Source organism: Procambarus clarkii, chromosome 5 (assembly GCF_040958095.1).
Source record: "Procambarus clarkii isolate CNS0578487 chromosome 5, FALCON_Pclarkii_2.0, whole genome shotgun sequence".
Taxonomy (NCBI): Eukaryota; Metazoa; Arthropoda; class Malacostraca; order Decapoda; family Cambaridae; genus Procambarus; species Procambarus clarkii.
In genome coordinates, this window is record NC_091154.1 from 2,397,349 (window position 1) to 2,416,104 (window position 18,756).

At 47.9% G+C, this 18,756-nt stretch overlaps 1 protein-coding gene across 6 annotated transcripts in view; it reads right to left on the bottom strand.

The window, feature by feature from the left end:
- The window catches only part of pod1 (coronin pod1), a 95,931-nt gene that overhangs the window by 62,278 nt on the left and 14,897 nt on the right, over positions 1–18,756 (bottom strand). For all 6 annotated transcript variants that reach the window (XM_069338153.1, XM_045752261.2, XM_069338143.1 and 3 more), the window contains exons 7-10: positions 17,384–17,511; positions 15,375–15,505; positions 9,128–9,274; positions 6,712–6,867 (exon numbers count right to left, since the gene is read on the bottom strand). In XM_069338153.1, the coding sequence (XP_069194254.1) occupies positions 6,712–6,867; positions 9,128–9,274; positions 15,375–15,505; positions 17,384–17,511 (562 nt within the window). The remainder of the gene's footprint in view (positions 1–6,711; positions 6,868–9,127; positions 9,275–15,374; positions 15,506–17,383; positions 17,512–18,756) is intronic.

The following is an 18,756-nucleotide window of genomic DNA, read 5'->3' on the forward strand; positions in this document are numbered from 1 at the left end:
ATCCTGGGGCACACACGTGTATACTTCATTCTGGGGGTCACATGTGTATACTTCATTCTGGGGGTCACATGTGTATACTTCATTCTGGGGGTCACATAATGAGTATACTTCATCCTGGGGTCACCTAATATGTATACTTCATAATGGGGTCACATATAATGTATATACTTCATCCTGGGGGTCACATAATGTGTATACTTCATCCTGGGGTCACATATAATGTGTATACTTCACCTTGGGGTCACATATTATGTGAATACTTCACCTTGGAGTCATATATGTGTATACTTCATCATGGGGTCACATAATGTGTATACTTCATCATGGGGTCACATAATGTGTATACTTCATCCTGGGGTCACATGTGTATACTTCACCTTGGGGTCACATAAAATATGTATACTTCACCCTGGGGCATATATAATGTGTATACTTCATCTTGGGGTCACATATGTGTATACTTCATCCTGGGGTCACATATGTGTATACTTCACCTTGGGGTCATATATAATGTGTATACTTCATCCTGGGGTCACATAATGTGTATACTTCACCTTGGGGTCACATATAATGTGTATACTTCATCATGGTGTCACATATGTGTATACTTCATCCTAGGGTTATATATGTGTATACTTCATCATGGGGTCACATATAATGTGTATACTTCATCCTGGGGTCACATATAATGTGTATATTTCACCTTGGGGTCACATATGTGTATACTTCATCCTCGGGTCACATATAATGTGTATACTTCATCCTGGGGTCACATATAATGTGTATACTTCACCTTGGGGTCACATAATGTGTATACTTTATCATGGGGTCACATGTGTGTATACTTCACCTTGGGGTCAAATATAATGTGTATACTTCATCCTGGGATTATATATAATGTGTATACTTCATCCTGGGGTCACATATAATGTGTATACTTCACCTTGGGGTCACATAATGTGTATACTTTATCATGGGGTCACATGTGTGTATACTTCACCTTGGGGTCAAATATAATGTGTATACTTCATCCTGGGATTATATATAATGTGTATACTTCATCCTGGGGTCACATAATGTGTATACTTCACTTTGGGGTTATATATAATGTGTATACTTCACCTTGGGGTCACATACAATGTGTATACTTCATCCTGGGGTCACATAATATGTATACTTCATCCTGGGGTCACATATAATGTGTATGCTTCACCTTGGGGTCACATATAATGTGTATACTTCATCCTGGTGTCACATATAATGTATATACTTCTTCCTGGGTTCAAATATAATGTGTATACTTCACCATGGGTTCATATATAATGTGTATACTTCACCTTGGGGTCACATATGTGTATACTTCATCCTGGGGTCATATATAATGTGTATACTTCACCTTGGGGGTCACATATGTATATACTTCATTCTGGGGTCACATATAATGTGTATACTTCATCCTAGGGCAACATATGTGTATACTTTATCCTAAGGGTCATATGTGTATACTTCATCTTGGGGTCACATATGTGTATACTTCATCCTGGGGTCACATATGTGTATACTTCATCCTAGGGTCACATATAATGTGTATACTTCATAATAGGGTCACATATAATATGTATACTTCCTCATGGGGTCACATGTGTATACTTCATCCTAGGGTCCCATATAATATGTATACTTCATCCTGGGGTCACATATGTGTATACTTCATCCTGGGGTCACATATAATGTGTATACTTCATCCTGGGGTCACCTAATCTGCATACTTCATCTTGGGTTCACACGTGTATACTTCATTCTGGGGTCACATATAATGTGTATACTTCATCCTGAGGGTCACCTAATGTGCATACTTCATCTTGGGTTCACACGTGTATACTTCATCCTGGGGTCACATATAATGTGTATACTTCATCCTGAGTGTCACATGTATACTTCATCCTAGCACAACATATGTGTATACTTCATCCTAAGGGTCACATATAATGTGTATACTTCATCCTGGGGTCACATATGTGTATACTTCATCCTGGGGTCACATATAATGTGTATACTTCATCCCGAGGGTCTTATAATGTGTATACTTCACCTTGGGGTCATGTATAGTGTGTATACTTCATCCTGGGGCATATATAATGTGCATACTTCATCTTGGGGTCACATGTGTATACTTCATCCTAGGGTCACATGTGTATACTCCACCTTGGGGTCAGATATGTGTATACTTCTTCCTGAGGTCATGTATAATGTGCATACTTCATCCTGGGGGTAACATATGTGAATACTTCATCCTGGGGTCACAATGTGTATACTTCACCTTGGGGTCACATATAATGTGCATATTTCATCCTGGGGGTCACATATAATGTGTAAACATCACCCTGGGGTCACATAATGTGTATACTTCACCTTGGGGTCACATATAATGTGTATACTTGTCCTGGGGTCACATATCTCTTACCAACACGGAGGTAAGAGATATGAGGCGACCAAGACAAACGAGTGTCAAAAATCAACCCCAAAAAGCATAGCGGAATCCTTGTACACAATGGGGTGACCATAAAGCGACAAAGAAGGACGAAGAACGACACGCTTCCGAGTAAAAGTCATAGCACAATTCTTAGACGTAGAGAACCTGAAGCCATGATCGGTGGCCCAAGACGACATGGCATCAATCGCAAGTTGAAGCCGGCGTTGAAGGAGAGGCGAATCATCACCCTGACAGCAAAGATAAGATCGTCGACCTAGAGAGCGGAGAAGACGCTGGAAGGAAGAGAGGAAAGAAGACCATTGAGGGCAACCAGAAAAAGAGTAATGCTCAGAACACTATCCTGGGGCACACCCTCGTATTGCTGAAAAGAGGCAGAGAGAGCGGTACCAAGCCGCACCTGAAAGGAACGACGAGAGAGGAAGCTTTGGAGAAAGAGAGGGAGATGACCACGAAGGCCAAAAGAATGAAGTTGGGATAGAATATGATATCGCCAAATGGTTGTTGTAAGCCTTTCTGGCTTAAAAAAGACGGCAACAACGGAGGTCTTCGCGGCAAACCAGTACAAATATAGACCTCCAAGTTCATCAGGACATCTGTTTTGCTGCGGCACTTGCGGAAACCAAACTGAGAAGGGAAGAGGTGGTGATGGTGTTCCAAGGACCACATCAGACGAACGTTAACCATACATTCAAAGAGTTTGCAGACACAACTCGTGAGGGCAATAGGGCGAAAGTCCTTAAGGGATGTTCCCAGAGACCCTGGTTTGCGAACAGGGAGGACAACGGCATCGAGCCAATTCTCAGGGACTGACGACGACTCCCAGATCCGATTATACAGACTCGGTAAATACCGAGACGTGTACGAAAGGAGATGGCGAAGCATCCCATAATGAATGCCATCGGAGCCCACCGCCGTAGAAACGCAGAGGGCCAGGGCAGACCGAAGTTCAGAGAGAGAGAGAGAGAGAGAGAGAGAAAGGATCGTTATAGGGAAGTTGAAGACGAGTACAAAAATCTAAAGGACGAGATTTAAGGGACAGGTTTACAAAGAAGGAAAGATGGAAGAAGATGAGAACCAGAGTTAACAGAAGAAAAATGGGAACCCAGTTCGGTAGCAACCTGCAACGGGTTCGCCACAAGAGTATCACGGAGGTGAAGGACCGGCGAGACATTGGGAATGAACTTCTTGCTATCTTCCAGATACGCTTCCAGATCTGCGGCAGAGGAGTTTCGGACATAATGGTTGAGACATAAGACATCCAGCATTCACGTTTAGTTGTACGGATGGCCCTACGGGCCACCGTACTCGCCTTCCAAAAGAAAAGAAAAGAATCGGCCGACTGCCGACGGCGGTGTCTCTTCCAGGTTGCACGCCTACAGCGGACAGCCCGAGCACAGTCTGCATTCCACCAGGGAACGCACTTCCGTGCTCCCCGAGAGGAAGAGCGAGGAATAGAGCTGAGGGCAGCGTCGAAGACGGTGTCATGAAAAAGGAGGAGAGAGCGAGGGAGAGGCAGAAGGGAGAGGTCAGAGAGAGCAGCACTGAGGGTAAATGGGTTACAGTCTGCCTTAGCAAACTGCCACCTAGGGAAGGAGAGGGGAGGGTGAAAAAAGAAAAAGATAACAAGGATGGGGAAATGGTCACTGCCATGGAGGTTATCAAGAACCTGCCACGTGAAATCTAAGCAAAGAGACGACAAGCAAAGAGAAAGATCAAGACAGGAAAGGGCGCGCGTCTGCAAGTCCAAATGAGTGGGCTCACCAGAATTCAGAAGAGACAGGGAAGAAGAGAGGATAAACGGTTCAAGAAGGTGACCCCGGGTGTTTGTCAGAACATCACCCCAAAGGGTATGACGACAACTGAAATCACCTAGCAGGAGCACAGGCTCCGTCAAGGAGTCCAGTAGGTGTTAAATATCGAGAAGAGAAAGCGGGTCACTCTGGGGAAGATAAATGGAACAAACCATTTCCTCACAAAGATACTGGCAGCAGAACAATGGAGAGGCGAAGGAAAAAGTAAGGGGACAAAGGGAACATCAAGAGAGAATCAAGAGACCAGAAGAGTTAGGAGCCCCGGCAACAGCTGGGGGGGGGGGATAAAGGAATAGCCACGAAAGCGACCAGGACGAGCACCAAGCATCGGCTCCTGGAGACAGACACAAAGGGGCGAAAACCGCGAAATCAGAAGTTGGAGTTCAAGGAAATTAGCGTAATAACCACGAACATTCCACAGAAGAATAGACATCGACAAGAAGAGAAAGGACAGCAACAGAGAACAACGAAGAAACAAAGGTGAAAAGGAAACACAGCACATTAAAGAAGTGCAGAATCAGGGTCAGGGTCAGCGAAGTCGGGGTTAGGGGGCATGGGTAAACTGAGTAAAGAAGGAGGGAAGGGAGCTGGATGACCGACCAGGGGCGGACGAGCAGGGTCCGGAGGAGGAAGAGGGAGGGACAACCGAGGGTCAAGGACAGCAGCAAGAGGGACAGAAACTAGGGAGTGCACCTCAGCAAGGGCAGCAACCGAGAGGGAAGCGGGGGCCAAAGAGACCTCGATAGCAGGAAAAGGGGGCGTAACCACCGAAATGGGAGGGGATGGAGCGAGAGAGTCAGAGGTAGGGGGCGAGGAAGAAAGCAAATCCTTCTTACCCACCGGAGAGGAGGAAGTAGAGGAGCCAGGCTTACGCTTCTGACTCAAAGAGACAGGCATCCTAGCAACAATGTACTGGGCAACAGATTCTAGCATCTCAACAGGAGAAGCAGAACGAGAGCAAACATGACAGCCGTAGGGAGAGCGATGGACATCAGCCCGTACAGACAGGCGGCGTGGAGAGCCAATAGACGGAGGAGAAGGATGGGAAGGAGGAGCGGAGGGAGACGAGAAAGAAGACACAGGAGACATGACAGACCGGGCAGAAAGAAGGGGAACTCCAGACAGATGACCATGAGGGGGACCCTTCAGGACAGAACTCAAAGGAACAGAGGAAGAGGCGGTGGGTGTGTCAGGGGTTCAAGGCCCGGAAACTGTTGTGAGTCTGAGGAAGGTGGGAAGGACAAGGAGAGGAAGAGCGCAACACTCGAGCATAAGAGATGTTAGCATAAGGTGGGAGACGACGAACTTGGCGCTTCACCTCAGGAAAAGACAAACGCTCCCGGTGCTTCAAGTTGAGGATGGCTGCCTCAAGCCTGTAATGTATACACGCGCGGGAGAAGGTAGGGTGGGCCTCACTGCAATTGAGGCAGCGGGCCTGGGGAGACGTGCACTCCGATCTTCGCCCCCACACATGGGACAGAAAGAGACAGTACCAAAGCAGTGGAGGGCACCATGCCCAAACCTCCAGCACTTATTACAGAGCTGAGGAGAGGGAATGTACTCCTGGACGGAGCACCTGGCACCAGCAAGAATGACAGGGCAGAAGGGTCCTACCATCAAAGGTAATCTTCACAACCCGAAGGAGCAGACTTGGGTTTTCACTTTGGTTTCCTGCAAGTAGAAGCCTTTAACAAACCATTTTGTGCATTTTAAGAACATGTGGTAGCAGTAGGTTTATACCTGGATTGTATCTGTAATGGGTTGTGGGAGTTCTTCTACTCCTCAAGCCCAGTCTGGGGCCAGGCTTGACTTGTGAGAACTTGGTCCACCATGACCACAGCTCACAGGCCCACATATTTACTACAACTCGGTTCCTCCAGCACTTCTTGCACGAAATTGTTGAATTTTGAATTCCATTTTTGTATTAGCCATATTTCTTATAATTTCTGGGAGGATATTGAACAGCTGCAGATTACCAAGGATGTTCACAGTGTTCTCTGACTGTATGTATAGCACCTCTACTCTTCACTGGCTCTATTCCTTATTTCCTACAGTACTATTCACTCGTGTTTATTCTTTTCAATGAAATATTACAGAGCTCCAGGCAACAGCCTGTTGGACCAAGCTCTCACAAGTCAAGCCTGGCCTCGGGCAGGGCTTGGGGCCAAATACCATAACTTTTCAATGGTCACTACAATTTTATTGACAAGCAACAACAAATACCAACCAATAAATCTTTATAAACCAACAACACTTCCAAAAGTAAGCACACATCAAACTACTTCAACTACTACTACTACTACTACTACCTGTACTGCTGCTGCTGCTGCTGTAATACCCGCAAGAAAAAACAAATAACCCAAAAATAAATTCATAAACTATGCACACTTCTCATTTTCACTCTACCTTTACCGCTACCATCGGCTTGGAGAGCGTTGGACGCACTTCGCTCATAGGCTTGTTCTCAGTGCCATTGGAGATCCACGACCTTGGGGCCGGCACAGGCACATCAACTTCGACGGGTTTGTGTTCGACGCGTTCATACAGGGGACCTCGGTGAATCTGAATATGGACACAGAGGGAAGAATGGAAGGGGTATGCTTAGTTACTACTACATCATGTCAGTCCCTCACTACATACAGGATTTACTGCATTCCCCTCACAAAATATCCACCTACTATTTACAGCACTTTACAAGTATACTTTTGGGAGTGTATATCCTTATTGGATAATAATGAACAGAATTACATAGTTGCTATCAAATCAAAAACTTTATATTCATAAATGGTTGTACATTTATAATTGGGAAAGTTTACATACAGAATTACAGTATGTTAATTACACAAGAGTAAGAGACAATACCAGCATAGCACCTTACACGTTGTCATCATCCAAATGTTAATTACACAAGAGTAAGAGACTATTAATACCAGCATAGCACCTTAGACGTTGTCATCATCCAAATCAGAATCATAAACTTTACTTGTAAGACCTTATACAAATCATTACAATAATGGGTGGATAAAGAGGTGACATTTAGCTTACAATTTGAAAGGTGATATAGTGGAAAAACAAAGATTACTTTACCATTAGGGTTATAAGAGAGTTATTGGCACAATTTACATCACGAAATTGGGATTATAATATGACAACTAGAAAAACTAATATAAATTAATCATACGGTTACGGTGATATCATAGAAATTTGCACACCTCCGGCACGTTATCAACAGATTTTGTGGCTATCCCAGCTCAAAAATCACACTAAACACAGAGCTTAAATAACATTGATCCCACTTCAAAAAACACAAAATGCCAGTCGTTACATCACCTCTTTCCTACATAATTCTAACTGACAAGTACGAGTGACAAAATAAAATTACTAAAATTGTATTTCCTAACATTTACGTTTATATATTTTTTGAAGTACGAGTGGCCAGTGATAAGCAAGTGCCCAGAGGCCCCCAGGGGCCTGACTGCTGAGTGGCCAGCACTCGAGATTCATAGTCCTGAGGTTCCGGGTTTGATCCCCGGCAGAGGCGGAAACAAATGGGCAGCGTTTCTCTCACCCTTTATTCACCTAGCAGTAAATAGGTACCCGAGAGTTAGACAGCTGCTACGGGCTGCTTCCTGGTCGTGTGTGACAAAAAGGAGGTCTGGTCAAGGACCGGGCCACGGGGGACGCAAAGCCCTGAAATCTCAAGATACCCCCCCCCCCCTTACCTTAAGGTTACCTTGAGGTGCTTCCGGGGCTTAGCGTTCCCGCGGCCCTGTCGTAGACCAGGCCTCCTGGTTGCCGGACTGATCAACCAGGCTGTTGGACGCGGCTGCTGGCAGCCTGACATATGAATCACAGCCTGGTTGATCAGGTATCTTTTGGAGATGCTTATCCAGTTCTCTCTTGAACACTGTGAAGGGTCGGCCAGTTATGCCCCTTATGTGTAGTGGAAGCGTGTTGAACAGTCTCGGGCCTCTGATGTTGATAGAGTTCTCTCTCAGAGTACCTGTTGCACCTCTGCTTTTCAACGGGGGTATTCTGCACATACTGCCATGTCTTCTGGTCTCACGTGATGTTATTTCTGTGTGCAGGTTTGGGACCAGCCCCTCTAATATTTTCCACGTGTAAATTATTATGTACCTCTCCCGCCTGCGCTCAAGGGAGTACAGTTTTAGGCTCTTTAGTCGGTCCCAATAGTTTAGGTGTTTTACTGAGTGGATTCTAGCAGTAAAGGATCTCTGCATGCTCTCCAGGTCAACAATTTCTCCAGCTTTGAAAGGGGCTGTCATTGTGCAGCAGAAAAAAAGAGTTGAAAGAGTTTACTGGATGGTGACTCATTTAAACAAAATGATATCATTCGTGAAATACTTATTCAAGTGTGGGCGTAGACATTAGGCTAGGCACTGTACTTAAGTACAGTATGCTCATTTTAGATAACAATAAACAGAATTACACACTGTAGTAAAATCAAACAGTGGTTATATAGCTTCTCCCAAAATATATAGGTAAACTCAGGTATATAACAGAAATAGAAAAACTTGTGCAGATGATGAGTTGAAATAATGTGGCTGAGGAGATATGGCGATCAAACCTAATATGAGAAAATGAACAAACGACGATGTTTCTGTCCGTCCTGGACCATTATCAAGTCATGTGATGGAAAACCTATTTTACTGTACTGTTCATAAGTTTAAATACGAACATTTGTGTGAGTGATGATAGAAGTATTTGTGCAAACAAAGCTGAGAGTAGGAGAAGTCAGGGGAGGAAAGTGGATGATGCAACGGATCAAGATCCATTACCACAGGATAAACGTGATGCTAACCTGGAACTTTGGTGTTGGTCTCTTGGCCGGATCAAGCGAGATGCTCTTGACGGGGGAGTTGGTACCTCCGAGCCACTGGGAGATGGTCGTCGACGGCTCATATCCTGGAGTCTCTGGGAAAATGTCGGCATGGAACTCTCGGTACGTCTGCAAAGGTAACACCACGCACTGCATTCACAAATGTCTAAAACAAGTACAGTATTACAAACAAATAACTTGCACCATATTAAAATGAATCCCATCACAATTATAACAAAAGTGACCAGTGAATGCAGAAGAGTCCCTGAGGAATTGGAGATCAACAAATCACATCTGGTAGAATGAAATAGCACACAATGTGTGAGGTTTATGCATGCCACCGACCTATCAATCATACACGTGCCTGGGGCAGTCCCGAGATATGTGATCGAGCCCGTTGTAAGGCCTCAATATTTTCTCATACATATATCACATTACTGTGATTTCATTGACCCTCAATGGATTAACTGATTAATAAATAACATCACTGTGACACTAAGGTCATTGATACCATATAAATAATGAATATCACTGGCACTGTAACAATGTCATTGAGGCTATATACGCAAACATTCATCTAACATACAATAGTGGTGTGACTCCCAAACAGGAAGTAAAAACCTGAAGATTTTTCTGTTGTTCTGTTGCACAACAGGACTGAAAGGGTAATCCCTAGAAAATGGGATATTCTTAGTCTGCCTTCTATCTTTTGGACAGACGACAGGCTTCACAAGCCACTCTGAACTGCCCTCTGGCTCGTCTAATCCTGCAACTACTCCTCAGAAAACAACTTGAAGGTTTGTAAAGTACCAAACAGATTCTAAGAAGCTTTTCAGATTGAAATAGAGTGGAGGCCTAGTACGGGAGATGGTGAGAGAGTGGAGGCCTAGTACAGGAGATGGTGTGAGAGTGGAGGCCTAGTATGGGAGATGATGAGAGAGTGGAGGCCTAGTACAGGAGATGGTGTGAGAGTGGAGGCCTAGTACAGGAGATGGTGAGAGAGTGGAGGCCTAGTACAGGAGATGGTGAGAGAGTGGAGGCCTAGTACAAGAGATGGTGTGAGAGTGGAGGCCTAGTACAAGAGATGGTGTGAGAGTGGAGGCCTAGTACAGGAGATGGTGTGAGAGTGGAGGCCTAGTACAGGAGATGGTGAGAGAGTGGAGGCCTAGTACAGGAGATGGTGTGAGAGTGGAGGCCTAGTACAGGAGATGGTGAGAGAGTGGAGGCCTAGTACAAGAGATGGTGTGAGAGTGGAGGCCTAGTACAAGAGATGGTGTGAGAGTGGAGGCCTAGTACGGGAGATGGTGAGAGAGTGGAGGCCTAGTACAGGAGATGGTGTGAGAGTGGAGGCCTAGTACAGGAGATGGTGAGAGAGTGGAGGCCTAGTACAAGAGATGGTGTGAGAGTGGAGGCCTAGTACAAGAGATGGTGTGAGAGTGGAGGCCTAGTACAGGAGATGGTGTGAGAGTGGAGGCCTAGTACAGGAGATGGTGAGAGAGTGGAGGCCTAGTACAAGAGATGGTGTGAGAGTGGAGGCCTAGTACAAGAGATGGTGTGAGAGTGGAGGCCTAGTACAGGAGATGGTGTGAGAGTGGAGGCCTAGTACGGGAGATGGTGTGAGAGTGGAGGCCTAGTACAGGAGATGGTGTGAGAGTGGAGGCCTAGTACGGGAGATGGTGTGAGAGTGGAGGCCTAGTACAAGAGATGGTGTGAGAGTGGAGGCCTAGTACAAGAGATGGTGTGAGAGTGGAGGCCTAGTACGGGAGATGGTGTGAGAGTGGAGGCCTAGTACAGGAGATGGTGTGAGAGTGGAGGCCTAGTACAGGAGATGGTGAGAGAGTGGAGGCCTAGTACAAGAGATGGTGTGAGAGTGGAGGCCTAGTACGGGAGATGGTGTGAGAGTGGAGGCCTAGTACAGGAGATGGTGTGAGAGTGGAGGCCTAGTACAGGAGATGGTGAGAGAGTGGAGGCCTAGTACAGGAGATGGTGTGAGAGTGGAGGCCTAGTACAGGAGATGGTGTAGAGAGTGGAGGCCTAGTACAGGAGATGGTGAGAGAGTGGAGGCCTAGTACAGGAGATGGTGTAGAGAGTGGAGGCCTAGTACAAGAGATGGTGTGAGAGTGGAGGCCTAGTACAGGAGATGGTGTGAGAGTGGAGGCCTAGTACAGGAGATGGTGTGAGAGTGGAGGCCTAGTACAGGAGATGGTGAGAGAGTGGAGGCCTAGTACAAGAGATGGTGTGAGAGTGGAGGCCTAGTACAGGAGATGGTGAGAGAGTGGAGGCCTAGTACAGGAGATGGTGAGAGAGTGGAGGCCTAGTACAAGAGATGGTGTGAGAGTGGAGGCCTAGTACAAGAGATGGTGTGAGAGTGGAGGCCTAGTACGGGAGATGGTGTGAGAGTGGAGGCCTAGTACAGGAGATGGTGTGAGAGTGGAGGCCTAGTACAGGAGATGGTGAGAGAGTGGAGGCCTAGTACAAGAGATGGTGTGAGAGTGGAGGCCTAGTACGGGAGATGGTGTGAGAGTGGAGGCCTAGTACAGGAGATGGTGTGAGAGTGGAGGCCTAGTACAGGAGATGGTGAGAGAGTGGAGGCCTAGTACAAGAGATGGTGTGAGAGTGGAGGCCTAGTACAAGAGATGGTGTGAGAGTGGAGGCCTAGTACAGGAGATGGTGTGAGAGTGGAGGCCTAGTACAGGAGATGGTGTGAGAGTGGAGGCCTAGTACGGGAGATGGTGTGAGAGTGGAGGCCTAGTACGGGAGATGGTGTGAGAGTGGAGGCCTAGTACAGGAGATGGTGTGAGAGTGGAGGCCTAGTACAGGAGATGGTGTGAGAGTGGAGGCCTAGTACGGGAGATGGTGTGAGAGTGGAGGCCTAGTACGGGAGATGGTGTGAGAGTGGAGGCCTAGTACAAGAGATGGTGTGAGAGTGGAGGCCTAGTACAAGAGATGGTGTGAGAGTGGAGGCCTAGTACAAGAGATGGTGTGAGAGTGGAGGCCTAGTACAGGAGATGGTGTGAGAGTGGAGGCCTAGTACAGGAGATGGTGTGAGAGTGGAGGCCTAGTACGGGAGATGGTGTGAGAGTGGAGGCCTAGTACAAGAGATGGTGTGAGAGTGGAGGCCTAGTACAGGAGATGGTGTGAGAGTGGAGGCCTAGTACAGGAGATGGTGTGAGAGTGGAGGCCTAGTACGGGAGATGGTGTGAGAGTGGAGGCCTAGTACAGGACATGGTGTGAGAGTGGAGGCCTAGTACAAGAGATGGTGTGAGAGTGGAGGCCTAGTACAGGAGATGGTGTGAGAGTGGAGGCCTAGTACAAGAGATGGTGTGAGAGTGGAGGCCTAGTACAAGAGATGGTGAGAGAGTGGAGGCCTAGTACGGGAGATGGTGTGAGAGTGGAGGCCTAGTACAAGAGATGGTGTGAGAGTGGAGGCCTAGTACAAGAGATGGTGTGAGAGTAGAGGCCTAGTACAAGAGATGGTGTGAGAGTGGAGGCCTAGTACAAGAGATGGTGTGAGAGTGGAGGCCTAGTACAAGAGATGGTGTGAGAGTGGAGGCCTAGTACAGGAGATGGTGTGAGAGTGGAGGCCTAGTACAGGAGATGATGTGAGAGTGGAGGCCTAGTACGGGAGATGGTGAGAGAGTGGAGGCCTAGTACGGGAGATGGTGTGAGAGTGGAGGCCTAGTACAGGAGATGGTGTGAGAGTGGAGGCCTAGTACGGGAGATGGTGTGAGAGTGGAGGCCTAGTACAGGAGATGGTGTGAGAGTGGAGGCCTAGTACAGGAGATGGTGTGAGAGTGGAGGCCTAGTACGGGAGATGGTGTGTGAGTGGAGGCCTAGTACGGGAGATGGTGAGAGAGTGGAGGCCTAGTACAGGAGATGGTGTGAGAGTGGAGGCCTAGTACGGGAGATGGTGAGAGAGTGGAGGCCTAGTACGGGAGATGGTGAGAGAGTGGAGGCCTAGTACAGGAGATGGTGTGTGAGTGGAGGCCTAGTACGGGAGATGGTGAGAGAGTGGAGGCCTAGTACGGGAGATGGTGTGTGAGTGGAGGCCTAGTATGGGAGATGGTGAGAGAGTGGAGGCCTAGTACGGGAGATGGTGTGAGAGTGGAGGCCTAGTACAAGAGATGGTGAGAGAGTGGAGGCCTAGTACGGGAGATGGTGTGAGAGTGGAGGCCTAGTACAGGAGATGGTGTGAGAGTGAGGCCTAGTACGGGAGATGGTGAGAGAGTGGAGGCCTAGTACAGGAGATGGTGTGAGAGTGGAGGCCTAGTACGGGAGATGGTGTGAGAGTGGAGGCCTAGTACGGGAGATGGTGAGAGAGTGGAGGCCTAGTACGGGAGATGGTGAGAGAGTGGAGGCCTAGTACGGGAGATGGTGTGAGAGTGGAGGCCTAGTACAGGAGATGGTGTGAGAGTGGAGGCCTAGTACGGGAGATGGTGTGAGAGTGGAGGCCTAGTACGGGAGATGGTGTGTGAGTGGAGGCCTAGTATGGGAGATGATGAGAGAGTGGAGGCCTAGTACGGGAGATGGTGAGAGAGTGGAGGCCTAGTATGGGAGATGATGAGAGAGTGGAGGCCTAGTACGGGAGATGGTGTGTGAGTGGAGGCCTAGTACAGGAGATGGTGAGAGAGTGGAGGCCTAGTACGGGAGATGGTGTGTGAGTGGAGGCCTAGTACGGGAGATGGTGTGAGAGTGGAGGCCTAGTACGGGAGATGGTGAGAGAGTGGAGGCCTAGTACAGGAGATGGTGTGTGAGTGGAGGCCTAGTACGGGAGATGGTGAGAGAGTGGAGGCCTAGTACAGGAGATGGTGTGTGAGTGGAGGCCTAGTATGGGAGATGATGAGAGAGTGGAGGCCTAGTACGGGAGATGGTGTGAGAGTGGAGGCCTAGTACGGGAGATGGTGTGAGAGTGGAGGCCTAGTACGGGAGATGGTGAGAGAGTGGAGGCCTAGTACAGGAGATGGTGTGTGAGTGGAGGCCTAGTATGGGAGATGATGAGAGAGTGGAGGCCTAGTACAGGAGATGGTGTGTGAGTGGAGGCCTAGTATGGGAGATGATGAGAGAGTGGAGGCCTAGTACGGGAGATGGTGTGTGAGTGGAGGCCTAGTACGGGAGATGGTGTGTGAGTGGAGGCCTAGTACGGGAGATGGTGTGTGAGTGGAGGCCTAGTACGGGAGATGGTGTGAGAGTGGAGGCCTAGTACGGGAGATGGTGTGAGAGTGGAGGCCTAGTACGGGAGATGGTGTGAGAGTGGAGGCCTAGTACGGGAGATGGTGTGAGAGTGGAGGCCTAGTACGGGAGATGGTGAGAGAGTGGAGGCCTAGTACGGGAGATGGTGTGTGAGTGGAGGCCTAGTACGGGAGATGGTGTGAGAGTGGAGGCCTAGTACGGGAGATGGTGTGAGAGTGGAGGCCTAGTACGGGAGATGGTGTGAGAGTGGAGGCCTAGTACGGGAGATGGTGAGAGAGTGGAGGCCTAGTACGGGAGATGGTGTGTGAGTGGAGGCCTAGTACGGGAGATGGTGTGTGAGTGGAGGCCTAGTACGGGAGATGGTGTGAGAGTGGAGGCCTAGTACGGGAGATGGTGTGAGAGTGGAGGCCTAGTATGGGAGATGATGAGAGAGTGGAGGCCTAGTACGGGAGATGGTGTGAGAGTGGAGGCCTAGTACGGGAGATGGTGTGAGAGTGGAGGCCTAGTACGGGAGATGGTGAGAGAGTGGAGGCCTAGTACAGGAGATGGTGTGTGAGTGGAGGCCTAGTATGGGAGATGATGAGAGAGTGGAGGCCTAGTACGGGAGATGGTGTGAGAGTGGAGGCCTAGTACGGGAGATGGTGAGAGAGTGGAGGCCTAGTACGGGAGATGGTGTGAGAGTGGAGGCCTAGTACAAGAGATGGTGAGAGAGTGGAGGCCTAGTACGGGAGATGGTGTGAGAGTGGAGGCCTAGTACGGGAGATGGTGAGAGAGTGGAGGCCTGGTACGGGAGATGGTGTGAGAGTGGAGGCCTAGTACGGGAGATGGTGTGAGAGTGGAGGCCTAGTACAGGAGATGGTGAGAAATTAGAAACTATAACAGAAGTCCAAGTGTTAATCTTCCTTCACACAGACACAGTTAGATAAGCCACCATTAATAAATAACCATCCACTAGCAACCACCAATAGTAATTAAACAACATTAACTAACCTTGCATTAGGCAAAGCCAGAAAGTACTTGGAACGGATCACATCCTCACCTTTCTGGGCACCTGATACGTGATGGGAATGATGGCGTTTGAGGTGAGTTGCAAGAGCCTGTTCACTTCTCCAGTCATAACGTCTAGGCCGCGCTTCGGGACCAGACACGCCCCCTTGGTCTGCACCGAACCTGTGCACATTGTAAAATATTAAATTTAATACAGGTGAAATGTTTTTGATAACCGCACACACTAAATGGAAATCTCTAAACCAGGACAAAAACAAATATCTTAGCCAGTTAAGTAACTTTTCTACACCAGTAATACACAGTTTTGGCCAAAGGCATCCCAATGTATGGGCACTAGCATGACCCACAGTCAGCAATCCTACCAATCCTCTGTTCGTCTGTACACATGATAGGTAACACGCACTACATCACTTCCACATTTTGATCCAGCTCAACACACTACTTGCTGTGCCCAAAAAACCTACCACATGCAAAATATTGTATACTGAATGGAAAAAATGAATGTGCCAAACAATGTTATGTTTCCGCAGAACTGTGAGTGAGCAGAACAATAATCCCCCCCCCACCCTCCACCCATCAACTGGAAGCAATACATTTCACAGCTTCCACAGTAATCTACATCCTCAGCCTACACCTTTTATTTTTTATTTGTATTTATTTATTTATTTATTTATTTATATATACAAGTGGAAGAAAATGTAGAATAGAACCAGTGAAGAGCAGAGGTGCCATAGGCACAATCAGAGAACACTGTATAAACATCAGAGGTCCGCGGTTGTTCAACGTCCTCCCAGCAAGCATAAGAAATATTGCCGGAACAACCGTGGACATTTTCAAGAGGAAACTAGATTTATTCCTCCAAGGAGTGCCGGACCAACCGGGCTGTGGTGGGTATGTGGGCCTGCGGGCCGCTCCAAGCAACAGCCTGGTGGACCAAACTCTCACAAGTCGAGCCTGGCCTCGGGCCGGGCTTGGGGAGTAGACGAACTCCCAGAACCCCATCAACCAGGTATCAACCAGGTATCAACCAGAGGTCTTACATTCTTAAACAGTCACTAGCACAGATAGCATTTCGGGCAAGGCCTTAATCCTATGTTCCCAGAATATGACCCCGCCTAATCGTTTAACAACCAGGTACCCATTTTACTGTTGGGCAAACAGAGGCTGCAGTTGAAGATTGACGCCCAGTCAATCCTCTCCGGCCAGGATACAAACCCAGGACAAAGCGCTCGCAAAATGCCAGGCGAGTGTCTTACCACTACACCACGGGGATGGGGACCCACATCACTCGAGAGATGTGGGTTCAATCCCTGGCCAGGAGAGAAATGATTGGGAGCATTTCCTTTCACCTGATGCAACTGCTCAGATTGCACTAAAATTGGTATCCAGAAGTTAGGCAATTACCATGTGTTGCATCCTGGAAAGGTCAGTAGTTAGACTAGGGGGAGGAGGGGGTGGGACACTGATACACCTACGTACACCTTCATGTCTCCAACGACGGGAATTGCACGAGAGCAAGGTATCACGAAGCATCTGCATTCCCACGAGCTAGATCTCTACCTCTTACCTCAATCATATCTGCATAGTTCCTGAACAGTTTATGAGCTTTAAAATGGTGTAAGGTCATCCATAAAAATAATAACCAGGAGTTGAGGATGACCATGAAATGGTTCAGAAGGGAAGGGAACTATTAGGGGAAAGTGCCGAGCCATTATGACTATATAGCACTGGGATGAGGGGAAAGAATGGTGCCCAACCACTTGGACGGTCGGCTTTGAACGCCGACCTGCATGAAGCGAGACCGTCGCTCTACCCAATCCCAAGTGGTTGGGCAAAAACTTCCAAACTGTTCACTGCATAGTGACACAGCCACCGTAATCTAGGTAAAGAGGCAAGATTCTTGTAAGTGAAGACATGTACATACAGTGTACTCTGAATCCTTGCTCTAGTGAGCCATCTCTAGGATATTAGAGGGGAATCTTTGAGTCAGGTTAATATTTTAAAAACACACAGTGAAAAACTAGTTGCCTGAAGACTTACCATTGTGTTTGAGACCCTCTGTGAGGAAAGGGTCTTTCTCTGTCACCTCCCAATACATGATGCTCACATCAGCCTTGCCCGCCAAGAACAGCATGTTGGTGTCCGAGTCAAACAACGGCATCAAAATGCTGTCCCACACGAGTGAAAGAAAGAGATCGGTTAAAATATGCCTATGACTAAAATTTAGGCTTTAAAAACTGAGTCAATGGATACTCTCCACTAATTCTAAGACATAAATCAAAAGAGCATCATGTAAAGTGACACTCTCCTTCCTGAGCGGTGCCTCGCCTGCTTCCCCGGCCAGGACAATGGGGTCATCCAGGTGTCAGTACTAGGCAGCACTACTCTCCTTCCTGAGCGGTGCCTCGCCTGCTTCCCCGGCCAGGACAATGGGGTCATCCAGGTGTCAGTACTAGGCAGCACTACTCTCCTTCCTGAGCGGTGCCTCGCCTGCTTCCCCGGCCAGGACAATGGGGTCATCCAGGTGTCAGTACCTGGCAGCACTACACTCCTTCCTGAGCGGTGCCTCGCCTGCTTCCCCGGCCAGGACAATGGGGTCATCCAGGTGTCAGTACTAGGCAGCACTACACAGTACTTGCTCCCCAGCATGGTGCCCATTCACGGTGTATATGCCTGACTTCAGTTTGGTTTGTTGATTATCTTCCCCAGGCTTTAATTGTCGAAGACCAATGGTCACCATATATATCTCAAAGGTTGTTTGGTAGCCTTATCATTCTCCGACTCTCTTCAGTTGGGTCACAACCTTAGCAGTGTCGGTGGGACTCTTTCTCTGGCCTTGATACAAGACTTATACATTCACACACATACTTAGGGTCCCCAAAGAGTGTGCTGTTGGAGTGGTTACTTGCTAGATATGCTCAGCAGGGTGTTTTGGCTCGTGTCACGGTGACTAGTTTGTATTTTCAATAGGTGTAGTTCATGGCTATCCTTGCTCTTCTTCATTGGTATGGTGAGTGGGTTTGGCAAGTGTTGCACCTGGACTTGCTCCTTGAGTGTTGCATCAGGTAAGGGTTGTAATGGGAGTCTTCACCTCAAAACTGCAGGCCAAGACAATATGACGTTATTTATTCCTGAGGGTGTCAAGAGCCTGGCATGAACCCCTAGCCCATGCTAGGGAAGCAGTTAAATATGCAACTATCTAATTAAATATATTAAATAATGTAACACTGAAGAGTATAACCCAGTTACCTTTATTCACTAACTCTCACTCGCCCAGCCCACTACATTCACACTCACCCAGCCCACTACACTCCCTCTCGACCTGCTCATCACACTCCCACTCACTCAGTTCATCACCTCTCACTTGCCCATTTATTACACTCGTCCCAAACTCCCGGCTCCACTCACCATGA